The following is a 25,171-nucleotide window of genomic DNA, read 5'->3' as shown; positions in this document are numbered from 1 at the left end:
GGGAACGATGGCCATACTTAACATTGGCTGCGCCTCATATAGCAGGGACAACTCTACGCCGGGAAAAGCCTAACGTAAACATCGTAACTTTACTGCGTCGCCCGCTTGTACGTTCGGGAATTCGCGTATCTAGCTAATTTGCATACTCGACGCGGAATTCGACGGAAGCGACACCTAGCGGTCAAAAAAAATGCAGTTTAGATCCGTCGGCGTAAGAGACTTACGGATTCTAAGAATCAGTCGCATAGATAAGACGGCTCAATGCAGAGATACGACGGCGTATCTGGAGATACGCCGTCATATCTCGGTTGAGAATCTGGGCCTTAGTGTACATTGGACAGCATGCAATAAGACAATTTTTTTTATAAAGAATCTCAATGTAATCCTTTTTTTTTAACCTGAGTCTACCAGTGTCCAGATAGGAGTATAAGTGAGTTACTTCAATACTCAATCCATATTTACTTATTCCCTTCTCTCTAATCATTGCCATTCCCAATTCCCTCCTCTGCACCAGAGGCCTACTCATGCATATTGTTACTCACTGTTTTAATATTTATCTTGTCAGGAAGTCCTATGGCTTATAATGTGATGTGTGTGGTCCTCTTAACCGCTTCTTTATTATGAGTAGTCCTTAATGGTGCAGTGAGAGGTTAACTGTCTACATCATTAAAATGTGAGTGCAGAATGTTACGGCCATGCACCTTTAGGGGGTGGGTCCTTGACACCCTGCTTGCACAGTATGTATTCAGTCTTCTGGATTGAATCCCAAAAGTGATGCTACAGGGCTAAAAGATTTACACTGCAGCTGGGCCTTTGCATGTCAACTTACCACTTTCAGCATCTAAATAAAAACTGTCGGCACCAGGTCCATGGAGAGAGTAGCGGATCTCGGCGTTGGTTCCCATGTCAGCATCTTTGGCACTGATCTTAAGAAGCATTTTATTCGGAGGGATGTCTTCGTGAAATGATGCTGTGTTTATAACCTGAGGGAGATAATTGTTATACATTTAAGGTAAACTCAAACTAAAACCCTATAGTAGAAGAACTACACTAAGTACTATAACCAACTAAACTGATCACATAAAATTACCACAATGCAACCTCTAAAACTTGTTTTGCCATCCCCAACCTGCAGTAACCCTCCCTCTTCTTCCTTTAATGAATAAGACATACTTACTGCTGAATGTGAATGGCTTATCATAGGCTCCGCTGCAAAATCACTAAGTGTTGGTCTGGCTTGTTCTTCTACATAAAATCAGTCAGAAAAGGAAATAAATCAACACACTCTGGGCTGCAGAATCTTTTATTATTTATTGAATAGCACCAGGGGTCACCTCTGATATGTTTTACACTGAAAAGCACTTTTTCAAAGACCTTTATCAAAAAATGCTTTTCAATGCAAGAAATGTCAGAAGTGACCCCTGCTGCTATTTAATAAATAAGAAAATGGCTGCAGCTCAGAGTGTGGTTATTCATTTCCTTTTCTGACTGATTCATTTACTTATCCTCAAATGTATACTTACCTGCATTCTACAGGTGTACTGCTATGTTATGAGCCTGCATTGAATCTTTTTTTTGGAGTAGCTGTGCTGTTGAATCTCAGACTTTTATAGGTCTTTCTCCCCAGTGCCCCCTACGTCAGTCCTACTCCTCTAACCAGATGACTAAATCCATGCATGGAGTACATCGGTAATGAGGAAGAGATCAGTTTCTGAAAGCCTACAGGCAATCATGGTGACTTGTCCATTTTTTGTTCAGGTTATATAACTTATGTGCGCCCCTTTTAACACCTGACATGTCATAAATAGCCATATTCCAAGACTATATTTGTTGCTTTGTTGAGATAAGGCCAACACTCATTACATAAACAGACAGGCAGGCTTCACTAATATATGTTTATATTTGCACCTCTCTGAAGTATGGTCAGTTATGATAGCTGTATTCACTGAGTCTGTGCAAAGACTAATGATCATGTAGACAAGTTAGAATTTCCTGAGTGCCTATTTTACCACACAAGAGCCTGAGGCCTCGTACACACGACCGAGGAACTCGTCGTAAATGAAACATCGTTTTCCTCTACGAGTTCCTTGTTAGGCTTGTCGAGAATCTTGACAAGCTTTCTTTGCGTACACACCGTCAAGACCAAATCTCGTCGTTCTCAAACGCGGTGACGTTCAACACGGGGAAGTTCAATTCCACTGGCACCACCCTTGGGGCTGCTTTTGCTAATCTCATGTTACTGCGTGTTAAGAAAAAGTTTGGTAAGGGATGATTTTCACTTTTCAGTCTGTTACAGCGTGACAAATGTGCTATCTCCATTACAAACGCAACTTTTACCGAAGGTGCGGTCCCGTCTCATACTTTATTCTGAGCATGCGCGGGTTTCTAAGCATACACAGGAACGTGTTTCTCGTCGAAAACCAGCCCGACGAGGAAAACGACGAGGAAATTGAGACTCCCGACGAGGAACTTTTCTCACCGAGTTCCTCAACAGTTTTCTCGATGAAAAACATACACACAACCGTTTTCCTAGGCAAAAAAGCTCTGCCACCAAGTTTCTTGATGGATTCTGTTGAGGAAAACAGTCGTGTGTACAAGGTCTAAGAATAAAAGACTGTAATAGTACTGCACACATCTTCTTCTAGCTCTGGGTGGACTCTCACAAATAAATCTATGTCCCCAGTCAATGGAATAATTTTAAAAAGAAGACACATGAATTAAACATACAGTTTTAGTCCATACCTGATCACACACAGGACTGTTGTCATTGACGTCCGCTACATAAACCTCTACGACAGTCTGAGAGACAAAAAGGCCATCTGTTGCAGTGATATTCAGAAAGTATGTGTCCTGTTCCTCACGATCCAAAGGCCTTTTGACGTAAACTTTCCATTCGTTTTGTATGAGGCCCAAGCCAAACTTACCCTTGCGGTTACCTCCTGGAGGGGGAAAGAAGAAGAAGATCCAGTCAGAGTCATGTTTGTGACCAAAGCATTAATAATAATCAAAGAATTTAATAATCAAAGTATTATTTGTATCCTAATGACTAACTCAAACACAACCTGTTATAGTTTTGGAAACATTAAAACCCTTCCAATGAGAAAATACTGTACAATTTTAAAGGTAAACATAGAACTGAGCTTAAACAGTGAATATTTGCTATTATATAAGCAACATGTTTATTATTCCTAAGCACTACTATTCAATGTGTACCATTTTTCTTTATAAAAATAGCAATGTACTTCCTGGTATATGAGTGTTCCCAGGCACTCATGTGCCTTGATCCTCATAGCTGTACATCTGCATTGTGAGATCATTTAAAAAACTGTGCCTCTGACTTCTAGTCTCGCCCAATTTGAAGTAAGACTTGGTGATGCCACTACTCTGTTGCTTACAGTTCTCCTTGCTGGAGATAAAGATGTACCTGAGGATCTGTAGTCCAAGGATCTCCCTGCTTCTGCTTAATACATTCTGAAGATTTGTGCTTCCAACACCTCTCCCGCTGCTTCTTGATCATTACCATACCAGTCACCAGACCACCTATTATCAGGGGAGGCAGTTCTGACATGAGAATGCAAAGCCCTGCTCCTCTATCAAGATGGCCACCATAATGTAGAGACATGGTACAGAACAAGACATTTTATATCAGTATCAGTAATGGGGAAAAATCAGCTACAGGAAACTAACAGGCAATGGTGGTGACTAGTTATGTGTCATCTGTTGTGGTACAGTTTCCATAGACCAGGTCCTGTGTGGCCACTCTTCCTATACCCAGCATGTCAAATTAGGCATAATCTAAGACTATAATTGTTACACTGTTGAGATAGGGCCAGCACTTACTACATAAACGTACAGGTAGACTTCACCGATATAAGTTTGTATTTGCATTTGTCTAAAGTATGGTCATGGCCATGGCCACTGCTTTCAATACAAACAGCAGTGATCATGTGGACAAGTTAAAATCCAACTTTGTTTTTCTAGGGAAAAGAGAACATCCATGGCCAATTTGGAGCAGTGTGGACAACCTTCAATATATTTTCTTATAGTCAGCTTGATATCTGAATAGCCATCTCACTTTAGCAGTGCTGACCTGACCTGACCATAAGGATAGTATCAAGTTTTAGCAACAGTCCATTACTAGTTATACTTTAGCTATGCTTTGGAAATAATTACAGTTGGTGGTAGAAAAAAAAAGCCTGGACAGGCTGGTATCACACTGAAAGAAGCTGAACAACATAGAAAAATCTAATACTTTAGATGAGACCACTAAACAAACTTTTAAGTGTTGCATCAGATTAAAGTGAGATAACACTGGCGCACAACAGTAAGAAAAAAAAATCTATATTTTTTTTATGGAATTATTTTTTATTCTCTGACTTCATGGACAGCTTGAATTAGCCTGCAGCTTTTTATGGAACGTCTGTACATTGACGGTTGGGAACCCTGTTCTGTTCTAAAAACACAACTTGTTTGTGTAGCCTTTAAATCACTCTTACCATACAGTGCAGTACATCTTAGAGACTTTGGATTGCATTTTTGCATGACCTTTAAAATTAATTTGTTATCTGAATTTGTTTACAAGCAGGAGTTGGAAATGGGCAGCTAAGTGTATGTAAAATAGAACACACATACGATATACAAGCTCTGTACGAATTTACAGAAAATTAAAATTTGTATGTGAGAACTCTCCATATATTTTAAAGCCTACAGGCAAAGATAAACACCTAACCCCACTAACCCACCCATTTACCACTTATGTTTTTGAATTAAATTCCTGTTTCCCTAGTCGGCACCACTTCCAGGAATGAAATGCAGCCTGTGGTTGTGACAACCAGGTCCCCTTTTGTCACTTCTGATAGAAATAGTTATCATCAATCAGCAAAAGAAAGGAAATACTGGTGCCTATCTTTACACTAGGAACTAAAGGAATGACATAAAACAGTGGTTTGAACCATTCCTCACATTATCCAATACCAGAACAAATGTTGGCTGTAGATATACTTTAGGTATCCAGCACCTATCACAAACTAAAATGTTAGTTATGGGTGGACTGGTCGTTTAAATTACAGAAGTGTGAATGGACTCCGAAACGAATCACCTCTAAATATATTGGTCTCAGGGGTGATACACTTTGTTCTGGTGTTAGTTACCTGGGAAATGTAATTTCCTCTTGATAAGGAAGCAAGCAAAATCAGCAGATTCTATTACGGAAATTAGGAATTATGATACAGATGTGCGCAATCCTTAATTATTAATTTTCAAGAAGGAAATACGTTCATGACTGAGGGAAGACTCACAAGTACAAAACAGTCCTAATGAGGGGTCATTTGAGGAGCAAGTTCAAGATAAGCGTTTCAATTACATGGAATTTATCAGACTGAAGGCTGGTAAAGAGTATAAGAGATGAAGCAGAACAACCTTTTATTAGGCTGGAACACTGACATTGAAAAAGGCAATAACACGTTTCCACATCATTAAACTGCAGAGACACATCCTCCTTGGAAAAAAAAAGAAGGGTTATTAGGTCCCAGAAAAGCGAATAACCTTTGTCTAGAAGGAACTTCTGGGGGTGCTTAAAATTGTCTGTTAACATATTCCATAACGGAGATTGAAAATTTACATCCTGGTTTTCTACAGTGGTAGATGAATCAATTGGGATATTAAAATCAAAATTAAAAACTTTAAGGCTGGAGTGGTAGCACTGGAGTTAGCTTGGCTTTACTCAGGTAGGCTACAAAGTGGGTTAACCTGTACATTTTCTACATTATGCTGTTTATGAAAAGTTGTTAGGGGGTCACTTTGGAAATAATTAAAGTCTACGTGAGGCCAAAAGGGAACGGAGATAATACTTCTAAAAATCTTTATTCACCAAAACGAACCTTCCCTTCCAATTTTGGATCCTGTCAACACAAAACATACAGAAAAAATATATGTAAACCCAATCTTTAACCGATTGCCGAGTGCCACACGAACATTTACGTTGGCAGAATGGCACGGCTGTACAAAGGGACTCGATGTCCGCCGGGGTCCTGCAATTGTGTCACGGAGAGGCAACACAGGGGGGTGCCTGTGTAAACAAGGCATTTCCCTGTTCTGCCTTGTAACAGAACACAGATCTACTGCTCCCTGTCATCGGGAGCAGTGATCACTGTTGTGTCACTGGTAGCCCAGCCCCCACACAGTTAGAATCACTCCCTAGGACACACTGAAACCCCTTTATCGCCACCTAGTGATTAACCCCTTCCCTGCCAGTGTGATTTACACAGTAATCAGTGCATTTTTATGGCACTGATCGCTGTATAAATGACAATGGTCCCAAAATAGCATCAAAAGTATCTGCTATATCTGTCATAATGTCACACAGTCATGATAAAAATCGTTGATCACCACCATTACTAATAAAAAAAATAACAATAAAAATGCCATAAAACTATCATCTATTTTGTAGACGCTATAACTTTTGCGCAAACAAATCAATATACGCTTGTTGCGTTTTTTTTTTCCAAAAATATGTAGACTAATACATTTCGGCCTAAACTGAGAAAGAAATTTGTTTTTTTTATATATTTTTGGGGGATATTTATTATAACAAAAAGTAAAAAATATTGCTTTTTTGTTTATAGCGCAAAAAAATAAAAAAACGCAAGACCGCACAATTGTCAGTTAAAGCGAAACAATGATGAATCTCAAAAAAATGGCCCGGTCATTGGGCAGCGAAATCCTCCGGGGCTGAAGTGATTAAAACAAACATGCTCAACCCGTGGAGCCGTCTGATGTGGCCCAAGGCAACCCAAGGCAACCTGCAAAGCCTCCTTTGGGTGCACCCTGCTCTAATGAAGAATTGCTGTCCTCCATAATCTTGGCAGTTGTCATACAAAAGCTGCTATTTCAGCCGACTCCTGCTCTTCTCTTTCTTTCCTAACACACAGACACAAGGAAAGGAGACTTTAGCCGAGTGGATTACATCTAGTGGCCTCCATACAGGGGTTGACAGCCTAAAGATTAAAGCGGAACAAAAACCATCTATTTATCAGATTTAAAAAAAAATATTATATTCCCAGCATGCCAGGAATGTAACTGTCACATTTGCCTGTGTTCTCAACCAAACTGAAAAACCAACAAATGGTTGGTGTCTGATTGTATGTATAGCACCATGGCAGTTGCAGACAGGCCCGGATTTACTCCCTTTGCCGCCCCAAGGCCGGGTCCTTCAATGCCGCCCCCCCCCATTAAAGGGGGGGCGACGCGCGGGGGTAAGCGATTTTTCCCAGACAATGACTGGTGTTAGTGCTTCAATCATCCCGGCACCATGGTTGTTATGGTGTCAGGATGATTGAAATGCATTATTTCTATCATTACATTGTAATATAAAATGAAATAGTTAAACTCAACATAAAGCAGAATGAGTGTGAGCCCTGAGCGTGTCACTTGCCACCGTTGCTTGTCACCAGATGGGAATGTCACTTGCCACACTGCCTGCCACCAGATGGTGATGTCACTTGCCACGCTGCCTGCCACCAGATGGGGATGTCACTTGCCACACTGCCTTCCACCAGATGGGAATGTCACTTGCCACACTGCCTGCTACCAGATGGAGATGCCACGCTGCCTGCTACCAGATGGGGATGTCACTTGCCACGCTGCCTGCCACCAGATGGGAATGTCACTTGCCACAACTGCCTGCCACGAGATGGGGATGTCACTTGCCACACTGCCTGCCACGAGATGGGGATGTCACTTGCCACACTGCCTGCCACGAGATGGGGATGTCACTTGCCACACTGCCTGCTAGCAGACTGGGAATTGCCACAGTTACCTGGCTGCCACTCAAAAAGTATCAGTTTGTCACTGATTGCATGTAAAATCAAGCCCCCCTCCAGCATTGCAGAGTACTTGCAGCCAGGTACAATGCTGTCAGCCTTTCCTCTCCCACACAGGGAAACTAGCTGCAGGTTAACCGTGAAACAGAGGCACATGAGACTCGAGTGAGAGATGAGAGTGAGGGCGGGCGGTGAGAGATGACGTAATTCTCTCTCTTCTGTGTCACGCAGCCTGTAAGTAAGGGCGGAAGTTGGAACAGCAGTGCGAACAATGAGAGAAGATGTAATCTCTCTCCGCCACCGCACGGCCCGCACCGCTGAAAAAATTCCTTGTCTCCTCCGCCGCGCGGTGCCGCCCCTGCACACAGTGCCGCCCCGAGGCCTGGCCTTGTTGGCCTTGTGGGAAATCCGGTCCTGGTTGCAGATCAAACAGATGGCAGCTTCTTCAGCTGAAAAGTATAGGAGGGTTTAATTCTGTTTTAACTGCTGCTCAGGGCTCTAAAGACCCGTACACACGACCGGTTTTCCTGCCAGGAAAACTGCGGGAAGAGCTTTTGGCTGGGAATCCCAGCCGTGTGTATGCTTCCTTGCAGTTTTCCTGCTCTCTATTTTCCCCTTAGGGATTCCCGATGGTTTTAAACCCGGCAGTTTTCCTATGGGAAAACACTGCGAGGGAGCATACACGCGGCCGGGATTCCTGGCCAGAGCTCTCCCCGCAGTTTACCCGACGGGAAACCCGGCCGTGTGTACACGGGGAAACTTACCGAGCAGGTTCTCGGGTTACCGCTGGGAATCCAGGTCACGTGTACAGGGCTTCAGCAAAATTACAGCCTCCAGCAAGAAGAAACAGGAATACTGCCGGAGCCAGTTTTGGTTGCATAACTATTAATGTGGAAAGCATGTTCCTGGCTAAAAATATTTTTTATGAACTGCTATGAGCAAAGTTCCACTTTAGGATTTACATCTACTTTTGATATATTCTGTAGCCAAAATGTCCCAACAACAAAAAATCAGTAGATGACCTTCACCACTAAGCTAGGAGGCTCCAGGCCTGCATTTTTAAACATTACCATTTTCAAGTAGGTCCAAAACACGTCACCTCTGATAACCTATTTGCCTTTCTGATTACATGTATTCAATATATGATAAAGTTTGTCATATGTTTTTTTTTTTTACTAAGCTCAGAATATTGTAATCAGAGAGGAAGAGGGGTGGCTGAGAGTGTTTTGTATGTACTGGAGGGGGTTACATTAGTGGCCTGGACTAGGTATGTTCTGAAAAAAATTAAAGGGGTTGTATGGGTTTGTTTTTTTATTTTATTTTTTAAAACAAACATGTCATACTTACCTCCACTGTGCAGTTCGTTTTGCACAGAGTGGCCCCGAACGTCCTCTTCTGAGGTCCCACGGCGGCTCTTGTGGCTCCTCCCCGCATGAGCTAACCCCCTCTGGGAAGCTCTTTCCCAAGGGGGTTAGCTTGGGGGCACGCTCCTGTGTGATACTAGGAAACTAGCGTTTTCAGAAGGTGAGGCCAGCAATGACAGCTTATACTGTATGTTTCCTTTAGCACAAGTAGGGCCAGATCCACAGTCAGCGGCGTATTTTTAGGCAGGCGTATCGTATCGTTTTTACTCTACGCCACCGCTACTTTGAGAGGCAAGTGCTGTATTCACAAAGCATCTGCCTCTAAAGTTACGGCGGCGTAGCGTAAATCTCCCGGCGTAAGGGCGCGGAATTCAAATGATGAACAGGGGGGGCGTGTTTTATGTAAAATAAGCTTGACCCCATGTAACTGACGCTTTTTTCGTACGGCGCATGCGCGCGCATGCTCAGTATCACGTTGAATTTTCAAATTAAATTACACCCACTCAATGCCTAGACGACGTGAATGTAATTTACGCAAAGCCCTATTCGCGAACGATTTACGCAAACGACGTACACAATGGAAAATTCGACTCTGGCCCGAAGTCCATACTTAACATTGAGTACGCCTCATATAGCAGGGGTAACGTTACGCCAAAAAAAGCCTTATGGAAACGATGTAAAAAAATGCGCCGGGCGGACGTACGTTTGTGGTTTGGCGTATCTAGCTAATTTGCATACTCGAAGTGGAAATCGACAGAAGCGCCACCTAGCGGCCAGCGTAAATATGCACCTTAGATCCGACGGCGTACTAAGACGTACGCCAGTCGGATCTAACCCAGCTTCAGGCGTACCTTGTTTTGTGGATACAAAACAAAGATACGCCGGAGCAACCTAGAAGTTACGCGGCGTATCAATAGATACACCAGCGTAACTTCTTTGTGGATCTGGGCCGTAGTGTTTACTGCACTGTCCACAAAGTGGAATATTAATCTTAAAGGTGTCTTACAACAAGAGATCTCAAACATAATGCAGGACAAACACGGCAGTTCTTTAATGGTGGCCCTTAAAGGCCTTCTACTGCCTTGGAGCCAGCTGCATAGGTCTGTCCTCACGCAAAAGGAAAAAAAAGTTCATTAGCCAATCAAAACTTTCTGATTGCACTAAAGGTGACTTACAACAAAAGATCTCAAACATAGTGCAGAACAAATGCGTTGCAGACACCGCAACTCCATAATGGTGGCCCTGAAGGGCATTCTGCTGTCTTGGAGCCATCTGCATAGGTTTGTCCTCATGCAACAGGAACAAAAAGTTCATTAGCACAATCATACCTTCCTGTGCTTTGTAATGAGCCTATATACAGCCTGGGTCATATTGTGCTTGTTATTGAGCAGATTACACTCTCTAGGCTGGCTGTCCTCGGTGATTGACTGTGCCGCCACGCGACCCGATACCAGGGCTGTCAGCAAATTTTCATGTTGACAGTAAATTTTCAACGCTTCTCTCTTTTCCTCAAGAGTACACACACTAAGTGCTTTTCTAAAGGAGATTGATTAACAATGCTTCATTAATTTCAAGTAGAATCCTCAAGTCAGCTGCAAAGTATTGTCACATAAAGACAAGGATAGGAGAAATCCCATTACACAACTATTCTGACACTAAGCAACGGTCAAATATTATAAAGTCATTATAATAAAAAAAAAATACAGCTCTTTTTGTGAAAAAAAAAAAATATTTTAGAAATTCTCAAAGCACACAAGTAGTCTAAAGCCCTGTACACACGATCAGTCCATCCGATGAGAACGGTCTGATGGACCGTTGTCATCGGCTAACCGATGAAGCTGACTGATGGTCTGTCGTGCCTACACACCATCACTTCAAAAACCGATCGTGTCAGAACGCGGTGACGTAAAACACAACGACGTGCTGAAAAAAAGTTCAATGCTTCCAAGCATGTGTCGACTTGATTCTGAGCATGCGTGGATTTTTAACCAAATTTAAAGCAAGTTGGCTTTTTTTTAACCGATGGTTAAATAACCTATGGGGCCCAAACACGATCGGTTTTGACCGATGAAAACGGTCCATCAGACCGTTGTCCTCTGGTTAACCTATCGTGTGTACGAGGCCTTAGGATACCATAAAACGTTGTGTTTTAAAGCCTTAAAGTCTGCAGTGCAATGTGCAAAAACTAAACACCAAAAATAAACAAGGAAAGTGCACATGAAGACACACAAATAATGCACTTAGGGTGTTATTGCATAATCCCCTCACAAACAGCAAGAACCCTTCCCTGTCCCCCTGGGGCACAAGACTCCTGACAATGGTAAGGCACATTCAGGTCTGTCTAGGCAAAAAGCCCAGTGGACTAAAGCTGACCAACTAGTACTAAGTGGGAGGCTCTTCCAAAGAGATGGAAGGAAGTAGGGAACCTAAAGGCCACAAATCCTCCCCTTGGACTTCAGGGTTGGCCCGAAGAACCACACCTTTTAATCAAGGGGAGAATTACAATTTAGATTGGCTACTATTTCTCTTCAGCAGAGAGCATGAATGAGGTGCTTATGAAGTATGTGAGCATGAATGAGGAGCCTAAAGCCTCGTACACACAATCTGATTTTCCGCAGACAAAGCCTCTGACTTTTGTCCAAAGAGCGTTGGCCATGAACTTGTCCTGCATACAAACGGCACACAATTGTCAGCCAACAAACACAAATGTAGTTACATACTACGTGTTTTTTCAGCTCTTTAGCACCACCCTTTGGGCACCTTCTGCTAATGTGGTGTTTGGTGAGCATTGCTTCCGAGCATGCGTGTTTGTACTTTGGACTTTTATCCAATGGGAAAATCCGACAACAGACCGTTATCCATGGAAAATTTTAAAGCCTGCCATCCAACATTTGTCTGCAGAAAATTTGACAACAATAGTCCGATGGAGCGTACAAATGGTCAGATTTTCCGCCAACAGGCTGTCAATACACAATTCCCGTCTGAAAATCCGATCGTGTGTCACAAGCTTAAGTCTTTAGTTATGGCCATAGCTGAAGGGAACCTGGAGCAGCGTGTCTCCAGGAGAGGTATTATGAAGAGTTTTATTGCTCTTATTTATCCATTCCAGAAAGACTGTGAACATAGCTTTATGCTAACATTTTAGTATAAGGCTGCTTTCACTCTTGTGCGAGATAGGCCCCTTTCACACTACTGCGACTTCAAAGTTGCACAATTTGGTACCAGAAATATGGAAACAATGGGAAGAATTTCGGTCCTCAAAGAAAATAACACAAACATTACATCAGTAGTTTTAAAAAAATGTCATTAGTCCTTTACGATTTTTTTTTTTTTTTAGATGCCTTTAAAGTGTTGTTGCTAGGCAGAATAATTAATCTTCCCACTTCCTGCACCTAGGTGCTTAATGCTTCCTAACCTACACCGCACAGACTCCTGGGAATGTAGTGGGTGTAACTTTCCAGGAGTCTGTGCACTCCCCAGTCTCAAAGAATCATGTGACTTGGACAGCACAGGTGCTGAAACCTGATCTGACACTGCTTGTGCAGCACTGAGCATGTGCAAGATCTGCAAGGCTGAAATCCAGGAAGTCATACAGTCTGGCTTCATGATGCCCACACTTAAGATGGCCCCAGTCAATTTCTATTTTATAAAGTGTCTAAATGCTGTAACAACCTAACAAAACGGACCTTAGTTTACAGACTAACTTTACTAGAATACATTAAGCGTGTGTATTACAGGGGTATTTATATTTAAAAAGTGAAATTGTGGCCGGAACTCCGCTTTAAATAAGAACAGGGCATAGCCCTAGGGTGAAATGGGGGAGGGAGGGACAGGGGATGGGAAAGTAAAATGGGGTGTTCCTTTTTTTGAGAGAGAGAAGGAATGAAAGAGGATGGAAGAGTAGGGAATAAAACTCTTGAGGAACAGACATTACAATATTGAAAGACAGGGATTAATAAGTAAATGTGAGATATAGAATTTTAATTATGTGTAATTGTGGAGTTTATGTATGTATGTAATTTTGAATTTATAAAATTAATAAAAAATGATTGAAAACAAAGTTGCACCATTTTGCTGCGATTTCGCAGCCACGATTTTGATGCAAATTTCAAGGAATGCCTGTGAAACTCGCATCAAAGTCGGACCAACGTAGTGCAGGGACTACTTTGAAGTTGGCACGACTTGAAGTCGTACCAATATGAATGCTTGTCATTGGAAATCATGGCGAACGACTTGTCATGCAAATTTGCAGTCCCAAGTCGCAGGGACCTTAAGATTGACCCAAAGTCGCAGGACGTGTGAAATGCCATGTATCTCTATGAGAGCCGTTCTAATTGACACTACTGAAGTTGATGTGTCTTCAGAAAACGTTCCTGCACTACTTTGATCTGACTTTGACACACCTTCAGTGCCAGAGATGATAAAAGTCTCATCAAAGTCACTTTAAAGTCGTGTCAAAGTTGGCTTAAGTGTACTTTCTTTTAGGAATCCCTATATTGTTACCAGATACATGTGTACCAAAGTGTTGTACTATTTTGGCCATAGACATTAGCAGGAACATACATTAAATCTGAAGTGCTCAGGGGCGGACTGACAACTCATGGGGACCCCGGGCAATAGAAGACTATGGGACCCCTGGGCTTACAGATGGCCACCATGCCAGGAGGCAGTGCAGAGGCGGGGCAGCTAAAATCTCTGGATTTTCACATCAGAAGCATGTTGATTTCAGACATATTAGGGACAGATGTAAAAAAAACATAGATTTTTACATACTGTCCCTGGCAACCCTGATGGGGCCCCCCAGGGACATGGGGCCCTAAGGCAGTGCCCGAGTGACTCAATGGTCAGTCCACCCCTGGAAGTGCTCCTGTGTGTGGTCACTTTTCCACAGGCAAGCAAGAAATGAAGCACAGATCCCATAAAGCACTGTTATCTTTTGCTTTTTGCGGTACACCCTCCTAGGTTCCTTTTGAAACATGGCAGAGGACTAATGATACAGTATTATTAGAGAGTTGCTAATTTGCATATCTTCTACTGTCAGGAAGGTAAGTTCCGACTAAAAAAAATATTGCAGCCATAGGTGTGCACCCCAAAGCTCAAACACACATGATTTTCTCTGCAGCCTCAGCTGCACTGGACAGTGAATGAATGGGAAATGCCATGTGCTGAGCGGCTTCCTGGTCATTCACAAACTGAAGCATTGTAAACACAGTCTAATATGCTTCAATTACGATTGAACACAGTGAGTGAGTGAGTGTGTTCATTGTGTTCGTTTAGAAAAGGAAGTGGCCGGTAATTGACATTAATTGGCCCCTTCCCCACTCTCCATCCTAAAAACATGTGGGAGGGGGGCAACATGGGGGAAAAGCTTGAGCAGTAGGGGGAATTAGCACTGCACATATTGATTAGGGTGTGCCCAGGCACCAGTGCCGGCCCAAGACATTGTGCTGCCTGGTACCAAGAATGAAATGCTGCCCCCCCCCCCCCAAAAAAAAATTACGCCCACCAAAATGTCCCCACATCCATTATTTTATATCATGATAACTAAAGTGGACCTATCATGGCTCTATACATGTATATAGGAGTATAAAAAGGACCTGTTATGGCTCTATTCATGCAATTAACCCCACAGTGGAGCGGAGAGCGGAACGAGTGGAGCGGTCGGGCGGCAATTAGCCCCACAGTGGAGTGGAGAGTGGAGCTGGCGGAATGGGATGGCGTGCAGGCAGGAAATTTGCTGCCCCCCTGAAAGTGCTGCCTGGTACAATGGTACCATCGGGTCCCATGGTAGGGCCGGCCCTGCCAGGCACACCAGGCACACCCCCTGCGCACGCCTATGATTGCAGCAAAGTTATAATGGCCATTGCTTTCTTATACCACCATTTCATAGGCAGGGGTTCCGAGATAATCCAGCCTTAATTAAAACAATATCCTGATGTCTACCAAGACTGGAGTTTATTTAGCTGCCAAATTACATAGTAACATTTACTTAAAAAAATAGTTTTTACTTCTTTTTATTCTTTTTTTTTTTTTTTTTTACGGCATTGCAGATTAAATATCATACAGATTCTATTCCGGAATTACTCAATAACAATATGGAAACTTCAATACCCGCTTCAGCACCTATTATTCATTCTGCTATATAAAAGGCACAATATCATTTTCCTTAGTAATCACCATTAAAACAAACCAAGTGGATCTCATTATACTTACAATTATTATTGGTTTTAGTAAACCTTTCTTATGATGTAAAAATGATGGAATGTATCATTACAATGTGACATAAGTACCGCCGCAGAGCTAAGCGTGCTACATTTCGGTAACCGGCTAGAATAATTGTATTGATTTTTCCTTTTATTTTAAAAGCAGAAGGTGCTCCAGGGAGAGCCATAATGGTGCATAACAAACTTTTCTGAACATACTGTGTTCACAGCAAGGGATTATTTGAGGAAATGAAGAGAAATGCAAGCATGCATACTCTTTTTTTTGTTGTGGGGTCGAAAAAGTGGACCAATCAGTAACGTAAAGAGACCTATAACCTAAAAATAAGGTAATGCAGCATAGTAATGCAGCTTTATATAACTGACCAGTGCTGACATCGTAGACGATCTTTGCTTTCTTGCATAGTTATGCTGGCCATACACAGGTCGAATTTCGAAAGATCTTTCTTTCGAAAATCTTATCTAAGTATTTTCGTTCAGATTTCGCACCATTAGTGGGCTGCAGCAACTGACGATTTTTGGGCGGCCATCGAATTTTAATAATTCAACAGGTTGGATATTTTTTGAAAAAAATTAACGATTTTCTAATCAATGATGGGAGAATCATGCGAGAAATGTAATCAAAAAAGAAATGCGCATGTGCAAGAAAAGAACATTTCTGGAAAGAAATGAAGGTTCCCGGAAAGAAAGAAAGATTACCAGACATGAAGGGCCAGGTTCACGTACTTGCGCTTTGGCGTAACGTATCCCCTTTACGTTACTCCGCCGCAAGTTTTCATCGTAAGTGCTTGATTTACAAAGCACTTGCGTGTAAACTTGCGGCGGCGTAGCGTAAAGCCGTCCGGCGCAAGCCCGCCTAATTCAAATGGGGCAGGGACCATTTAAATTAGGCGCGTTCCCGAACGTACTGCGCATGCTCCGTTTTGAAATTTCCTGCCGTGCTTTGTGCGAAATGACGTTGCCCCGACGTAATGTTTTGAATGGCGACGTGCGTGACGTACTTTCGTATTCCCGGACGACTTACGCAAAAAAAAAAATGTGAAATTCAACGCGGGAACGCCGGCCATACTTTAACATGGGCTGTCTATTGTTACACCACCTAAATAGCTGCCGTAACTTTGCGACGCGAAAAGCCGACTAGCGACGACGAGAATGCGACAAACGCGCGTACCTTTGTGGATCGCCGTAAACAGCTAATTAGCATACCCGACGCGGAAAACGACGCAATCGCGACCCAGCGGCCGCCAAATGCCGTCGTATCTTGTTTGTGAATTACAAATTAAGATACGACGCGTCAAATTTGAAAGTACGCCGGAGTATCAGCAGATACTCCGGCGTACTTATTCTGTGAACCGGGCCGAAAATTCTTTTCTGTAGGAACATGAGGTGAAATTGAAGGATTGGTCAGTCGAATTTCAAAATCAATGGTGGCACCATCGGATCACAAAACGCACACATTTTCTGATTTTCTAAAGAAAGATCTTTCGAAATTTGACCCGTGTATGACAAGCATTAGAAAATGCTTATGAAATCTTCAACATCTGACACTTCCTGTTGTGTCGGTATGCCTTCTCCCAGCTGTGGCGGAGCCTGGCTGACACTTCAGGCTTGTGTAAATGCAGATCTGAGGACACACACAGGAGAGGCTCCATCATAGGTGTGCGCAGCCTATTGTATTAGGGTGTGCATCCCGAAGCTCAAACACACGTGAGCGCCACCTGCTGTCACAGGGAGGAGGCTCTGTTGGTGGGAGACAGTTGATTGGGAGCATATTTTGTTACATCCTATGTATAGCTGTAATGTGTTCCTACAGTTGAACCTAGCCTTTAATATAATTGAGGGCATTTACACTGGCCACTGGGACCCCAACCCCCCACCTGGTGCCACCCCTGGATAATGCTAATGCACATGGGGTGATTAGGGTGTGCCCAGGCACACCCGGCACACCCTGTGCGCACGCCTATGGGCTCCATGCACACAACGTCAGAATTCATATGGTCTCCACTTGCTTCCAGGTCCTGTTCTTATTGGCTGCCACGCTGCATTACGATTGGACAAGGTGAAGTGGTTGGACAGTGATGCTATACACTTATACAGTACTTACACTTATACACTGATGCTATACACTTATAGCTCCCTCGCATGAAGGTGATGAGTTCTTTCGAGGGGGAGCTGAGACAGCCGCCGAGGGAAACCCAGAAGAGCAGGTTCGGGGACACTCTGTGCAAAACAAGCTGCACAGTGGAGGTAAGTATAACATGTCTGTTATTTAAAACAAAACAATTTTCCTTTACATACCTTTAATTGTATTTTCTGTTTTTGTTTATTTATCTTTTGTACTTTTACGTGTGTTACTGTTTAGTAATCTGGATTAAAAAAAAATTGGCAGCGTGGTCTATATACAGCATAGCTGCATAGCATTTCAATATCTGGAACTCTTCTTAAATTATCTCTAGTTTTGTTATCTATAAACTGGAGGTAATTTGTTTTTATTTAATGCAACAATAGCACCAAAAGCAGCTCTATTAAGAACTAAGGGCCAGATTCACGAACAATTACGGCGGCGTAAAGTATCCCCATTACGTTACTCCGCCGCAAGTTTTCATCGTAAGTGCTTGATTCACAAAGCACTTGCGTGTAAACTTGCGGCGGTGTAGCGTAAAGCCATCCGGCGCAAGCCCGCCTAATTCAAATGGGGCGTGTACCATTTAAATTAGGCGCGTTCCCGCGCCGAACGTTCTGCGCATGCTCCGTTAGGAAATTTCCCGCCATGCTTTGCGCGAAATTACGGCGCCCCGACGTGTTTTTTGAATGGCGACGTGCGTTACGTCCTTTTGTATTCCCGGACATCTTACTCAAAAAAAAAAAAAAATTGAAATTCGACGCGGGAACGATGGGCATACTTTAACATGGCTGTTCTAAATCGAAGCCATTAAATAGCAGGCTTAAGTTTGCGACAGGAAAATCCGACTAGCGACGACAAAAGAGATTGCGACGAACGCGCGTACCTTTGTGGATCGCCGTAAACAGCTAATTTGCATACCCGACGCGGAAAACGACGCAAACTCCACCCAGCGGTCGCCGAAGTATTGCATCCTAAGATCTGAAGGCGTACAAAGCCGTACGCCTGTCGGATCTTAGCCAAAAGCCGTCGTATCTTTGTTTGTGAATTACAAATAAAGATACGACGCGGCAAATTTGAAAGTACGCCAAAGTATCAGCAGATACTCCGGCATACTTTTTCTGTGAATCTGGCCCTAATTTTCTGGTGCATGTTGCAGTGAAGCTACTGAAACTGGTCACAGGCCTTTTTAAGGCAATTTTAAAGGGGTCATACCGACAGGAAAGCGACGTAAGTGCTTTATTAAGCTGCGTACACACGATCAGTCAATCCGATGAGAACGGTCTGATGGACCGTTTTCATCGGTTAACCGATGAAGCTGACTGATGGTCCATCGCGCCTACACACCATCGGTTAAAAAAACAATCGTGTCAGAACGCGGTGACGTAAAACACAACAACGTGCTGAAAAAAACGAAGTTCAATGCTTCCAAGAATGCGTCGACTTGATTCTGAGCATGCGTGGATTTTTAACCGATGGTTGTGCCTACTAACGATTAAATTTAAAGCAAGTTGGCTTTTTTTTAACCGATGGTTAAATAACCTATGGGGCCCACACACGATCGGTTTTGACCAATGAAAACGGTCCATCAGACGGTTGTCCTCTGTTTAACCTATCATGTGTACAAGGCCCAATATTCCCCCAAGTGTGTGTGTGAGGTCAGATGGTTGACAGACCAGCAACTGTCACACACAGGTGACCTCTGATCACTTCATCAATGACAGCACGGAAACATACATAATACTTATCAAACCTGAGTGAGCAATGTAGATTTTATACACTGGATGTCGATATCATGTTTTCAGAGTTGCTGTAACAGCATATTCCAGAGAAAGTGAAATTTGCATTAATGGGTTATGCTTTCAGGTTGCTTATTGATAAATTGCACTTCTCCAGTGGTTTTACCAATTATTGCAATATTTATATATTATAGAAACATATAATTTTCCATGTAGATTGTGAAGGTCAAAAAGGTAAAATGTAATGCAAAAAGCAGGCTTCATGTACAGAAAAAAAAAACATAGCTGTTATTAATTAAGACGATTAACCGAAAGAATTATAGGCATTTCAACAATTATGTAGTGGGAAGGACAAACTTTATGGGGTATAAATTAATTATCCATCCCTATTTAGTTCACACAGGGCTGCAACATAAAGCAGTTATAAGCTTCCAGCAATAAAAATAATGATAATATATGAACTTCTACAAGTAACGAGAGTTCATAAATGCACTTTTTCTCTTTGCCCCTTTTCACTGATCTAAATTAGCCTACCACCCCTCTCTTTAAATTACTACAGTACTTACCTCAATATGGTTTAAAAACAAAAATAAATAAAAATTTGATTTGCTAAGCTTAGGGGTCTATTTAGAAATGTTTTCACCCAAGATTCACAAATTTTTCTAATATCCACCTAACCTAGGTGGATGCAGCATTGGTCCAATGCTGCATCTGTTCCCTGGCGTCTCTTCACTAAGAACCGAGTGATCAAACACTGTCGATCGCTCGGTTCTCACAGCTCCGTGAGCAGAGAGCTGTTGACTGTCAATGAGCATCTCTCTGCTCTGCCCCCCCCCCCTCGCTGGGTTGTGGAGAGAGTAGAAGTGGCCGGGTCAGGCTCTCGGCGGCTGAGCCAGGTGCCGGCATGTGGGTCGATCTCAACTCCATGGTCATGATGACGTGGAGCCTGGACCAACTCTGTGATATCAGCAGAGAGTGTATTTCAGCCCACTCTCTGCTGAAAATGGGTCACAGGAGTGCAAAACTAACTGCACTCTTGTGATCCACAGGAGAGGTACAGCCAAACAAGCATTGGCTGTACTTCTCCTTTAAATGGAAAAAGTTGTAAATCCTGGGTGAAAGTTTGTATCTCTTTCATTGGTGATTGCGCAGCCTATTGCACAGAGCACAAACATATGTGTATATCAGCAGAGCAGATGGTGTCAGTAGAGCAGAGATTGTCGTCAGTAGTTTTTTATTTTTATTTATTCAATTTTTTTTTTTTATTATTATTTATTTACATTATTGTTTTAGTCCAATTTTTTTGGAGCCCGGTTATGGGGCTTTTGTGAAATATCAAGGGTCTAAACAGATCCCTGATTTCTCACTTTTGAGACAGAGAATGACACGGAGGACATAGATTCACCAGTCCCCTTCTCCGCAGCTTGCAGTAAACATAGTTTACTATGCTTCAGTTAAGAATGAAGACAGCAGAGATCGGTACAGATCACTCCCTGTGTTCATTTAGAAAATATTTAATTAACCAGCCCCTTTCCTGCTCCTGAGAGGAGAGGAGGGGAGCTGGCAGCATTCCAGGGGGAGAGAGGAAGCATGGGGAATCGCCACCACATGGGATGATTAGGGTGTACCTGGCACACCCTGTGTGTATGCCTATGATCTCTTTCTAACTCTATACAGTAAGTATAATGTTCAGGCACTTCCCAGTCTTTGAAGGCTGATTTTAGCCATTGCAACAATAAATGCAGGAAATCACGCTGGCCTACCTAGAAAAAACTGGGGTTTGGCTCTGTAGGACCACATAATGAGAGACATTTTATGTCCCTGTGTTACTGTACTCACTTTGACACTGTAGGCTGATATATGTTGTGCCAAGACAGAGTCATGTCACTGTGTCATAAGGGTTTGATGTCACTCAGGGTTCTCATCCATTCAGATTAAGGGGCTCTGCAATGTTTGTTTTGAGCAGAGAAAATTTGCTTTAAAGTTTTCTTAAGGTTTGTGAAATCCTAGTATAGGTCCAGGAGCCCAGAGACTTTGTAAAGTATTGGGGGGAGGAATGAAGCCTCCAAGCCTGGCTCCTGATTTTGATGATAACCATCACTTACTAATTGCGCAGGTGTGCACAGGCCTTGAGGTATGGGAACTGACTAGTTTTCAGGGTTCCACCCTCCCAAGGAGACTGTTGTGCTGCAGGTTCACAGCATATTTCTGGATACCGGCCAGTGACCTTAACAGGCCAAAGCCTATGAGGAAAAGCTTGTGTGGAGATAGACTAAAGGTTGGAGCTGGCCTTATCAGCCAGAAAGCTGAAGCATTTATGCTCTAAGCTCTATGATACTGGTACCGCTGTAAGGGCAACCCTTCTGTTAAAGCGGGAGTTCACCCTAAAAAAAAAATTAAGATTAGATTCATGCTCATTTTGTCAAGGGGAATCGGGTAGTTTTTTAAAAAACGAAGCAGTACTTACCATTTTGGAGAGCGATCTTCTCCGCCACTTCCGGGTATGGTCTTCGAGACTGGGCGTTCCTTCTTGATTGACAGTCTTCCGACGGTCGCATCTATCGCGTCACGAGTAGCCGAAAGAAGCCGAACGTCGGTGCGGCTCTATACGGCGCCTGCACACCGATGTTCGGCTACTTTCGGAAAATCGTGACGCAATAGATGCGACCGTCGGAAGCCTGTCGGAAGACTGTCAATCAAGAAGGAACGCCCAGTCCCGCAGCCCATACCCGGAAGCGGCGGAGAAGATGCATCTCTAAAACGGTAAGTACGGCTTTGATTTAAAAAAAACTACCCGATTCCCCTTGACAAAATGAGCATCAATCTAATCTTAAAAATTGTAATTTCCGGGTGAACTTCCACTTTAAAGAACTTAATTTTGCCCAAAAAAATTGGATAAATGCTCCTAAATGTACTTTTCTGGTTGGACTGGGTTCCACCACATTTGAGTTGACATCTCACAATGTGTATTTAGTTTATTACTGCATTTGTTCCCATTGAGAGTTTTTCACCCACATCCTGTCCCTCTAGCCACTTAGAAAGTTATGCCGCGTACACACGATCGGAATTTCCGAGAAGAAAAGTCTGATGTCAGCTTTTGGTCGAAAATTCTGACCGTGTGTAGACTCCATTTGACTTTTTCTGTCGGAATTTCTAACAACAAAAAATTGAGAGCTGGCTCTCAAATTTTCCGACAAGAAAAGTTCTTGTCGGAAATTCCGATCGTCTGTATGCAATTCCGACGCACCAAAAACCACGAGTAGACACACAGACAGAATTCTCACCGCTCCAGGTGAGCCTCGTGATGATCAGGGGTTGTTGAACCACCAGGGTGCTGGCAATGCGGTAATGGCAAAAAACAAAAGAACAAAAGCTGGACAGCCGCACTCCAAAATTTTCTTTAAAAGAGATGTCTTTATTTTCAACTGTGCATACAGTCACTGCAAGCCCACAAAAATCAGTATGGCCAACGTTTCGCACTGGCGTCAGTGCTTAGTCATGGCTCAAAAACCACGAATCCTCGGAATCAAGTCGATGCATTCTTGGAAGCATTTAACTTAATTTTTCTCGGCTCGTCGCAGTGTTGTACGTCACCGCGTTCTTGGCAGTCGGAATTTTGTGTGACCGTGTGTATGCAACAGAAGTTTGAGCCAAAATTCCGTCAGAAAAAAATCCACGGTTTTCTTGTCGGAATTTCCGATCGTGTGTACCAAATACATTTTAGCCGGAGCTGGGCAATTTGTTGTCTCTGTTGGGAATACTGGTTTCAGTCCCATGCATGTTTCCTCCTGATGCATTTTTTATTGAAATGGATGCATTTTGATGTGTTTTTTATTGATTTTAATTAAAAAAGGTATCTAGCAAGAATGCGAAGGTGTGAATCCAGCCTCTGGGTAATCGAGGGACGGGAAGAAATTGTGATAGCTCCATTGGACACACAGATGGCAATAAATAATCTGACTCAGGCCCTGTACACACGACCGGTTTTCTCGGCAGAATTCAGCAAGAAACTCGATGGGAGACGTATTCTGCCGAGAAAACCGGTCGTGTGTACACTTTTCGCCGAGGAAACCGACGAGGATCTCGTCGGGCCAAAAAGAGAACATGTTCTCTATTACCTAGTTGAGCAATGGGAAAATTTGGCTCGGCGGCTTCACAAGGAACTCGACGAGCAAAACGATGTGTTTTGCCCGTCGAGTTTCTCGGCCGTGTGTACGAGGCCTGAGTCTAAACTTCACAACTTTATCCAAAACTAGAAAAAAACATGATGGTGGATGCAAGAGACTATCTACGACACACATTGTAATAGCCTCTGTTGAGATGCACTTCAACACTGCCCAAATGAGTTAGTGCAGAGTGACGTGCCAATCGATGGCAAAGTGTGTGTTGTGATGTCTGGCTTAGCACGTTCTCTCAAGCCAGGTTCGGGGTGGGGGAGGAGATTGGCAGCCACCAAGGGCCCCCTTTGGTACTCAAATGAACAAGGCCTTCGAAGCTGATTAAATCAATAAATCCATGTCAAAGAAGACGAACTAGGGCTCTAATGAAAGCTGGACTTGTGTTTATAAAGCCATTTAACCTTGGCACTCCTATTGGTGTGTCGCTGACAGGCCAGGGAGCCCTCAGTTAACATATGCACCGCTAGTTGTCATCACAAGCAGAACAGACATCACAACACAGATTACTTTACAGAACCTTCAGTGTTATGTTCCCCGGAGGCCAGATTCCTTTCCTGGTTGTACCAGTTCTACCTCCCGCTATTTACATACACTCCACACAATCTGTTTATGCATTCACTGGAAGCCAAAAGTTAAACAGTTCATCACTTGCACTGTGCAGAATACCAGAGTCCCGGGCCGTTACTGCAGATCAAATTAACATGTTGCTTGCCAATTTCTACAGAGCATCCAGGTGCAATGAATCAACAGGAGAACTCTGCATTCTTCACTTCTTAATCTCGATGTGTATTTTGTTTAAAGAAGCTGCCAACTCCAGCAGCATAAACTGACAAGGCAAAAACAATCTGCAGTTTATTTTTAGGCGTGCCGTATATTGTGGTACGTCTTTATGCTGACAAAGTATATTGACTAAAGAAAAAAAATTAGGAAACGGTCAGTCAACTTAAAAATTATATTTTAATTATAGGTGGATGCTGATGGGCTGAAATGAATGACCATCTTCTTTTCAAATATCTACTGTGGCCTAAAAGTGGATCTACATACAGCGGGTAAAATAAGTATTGAACACGTCATCCTTTTTCTAGGTGAATATATTTCTAAAAGTGCTACTGACATGAATTTTTCACCACATGTCAGTAGGTACAAACTCATGCAATCCATACATACAAAGAAACCAAAACAAATGAGTTCAGAAACTAAGTTATGTGTAATAAAATGGAATGACACAGGGAAAAAGTATTGAACACGCTAACAGATATGTATTTAATACTTGGTACAAAATCCTTTGTTGGTAATGACAGCTTCAGGATGCCTGAACTAGTCGCATGCATTGCTCAGGTGTGATTTTGGCCCATTCTTCCACACAAATTTTGAAGGCTTTTTGGGCCTCTTCTATAAACTCTAATGCCGCGTACACACAACTGTTTTTCGGGTTCTAAAAAATTATGTTTTTTTAGAACCTGAAAAACGGTTGTGTGTACGCGGCATCATATTTAGTTATTTCCATAGATTTTCTATTGGAATCAAGTCAGATGATTGGCTTTAAAACCAATTAAGAGTTTCCTTGGCTTTGTGTTTGCGATCATTGTCTCGCTGAAATGTCCACCCTCCTTCATCATCTTAGGCCTCGTACACACGACCGAGGAACTTTTGTTGTGCTGTTTTTTGCTGTGGCATGTATTTTGTGATTTTTAATTAAAGGAGGAGTTTTTTTGGAGTGCGGCTGT

At 42.8% G+C, this 25,171-nt stretch overlaps 1 protein-coding gene across 6 annotated transcripts in view; it reads right to left on the bottom strand.

The window, feature by feature from the left end:
- Window positions 1-25,171, bottom strand: part of FAT3 (FAT atypical cadherin 3) — a 573,478-nt gene that overhangs the window by 142,321 nt on the left and 405,986 nt on the right. For all 6 annotated transcript variants that reach the window (XM_040340131.1, XM_040340132.1, XM_040340133.1 and 3 more), the window contains 2 exons: window positions 2,743-2,939; window positions 830-983 (listed from right to left, as the gene is read on the bottom strand). In XM_040340131.1, coding sequence (XP_040196065.1) covers window positions 830-983; window positions 2,743-2,939 — 351 coding nt within the window. The remainder of the gene's footprint in view (window positions 1-829; window positions 984-2,742; window positions 2,940-25,171) is intronic.

Source organism: Rana temporaria, chromosome 2, assembly GCF_905171775.1.
Source record: "Rana temporaria chromosome 2, aRanTem1.1, whole genome shotgun sequence".
Classification (NCBI taxonomy): Eukaryota; Metazoa; Chordata; class Amphibia; order Anura; family Ranidae; genus Rana; species Rana temporaria.
This window is presented reverse-complemented; position numbering and strand designations above follow the sequence as displayed.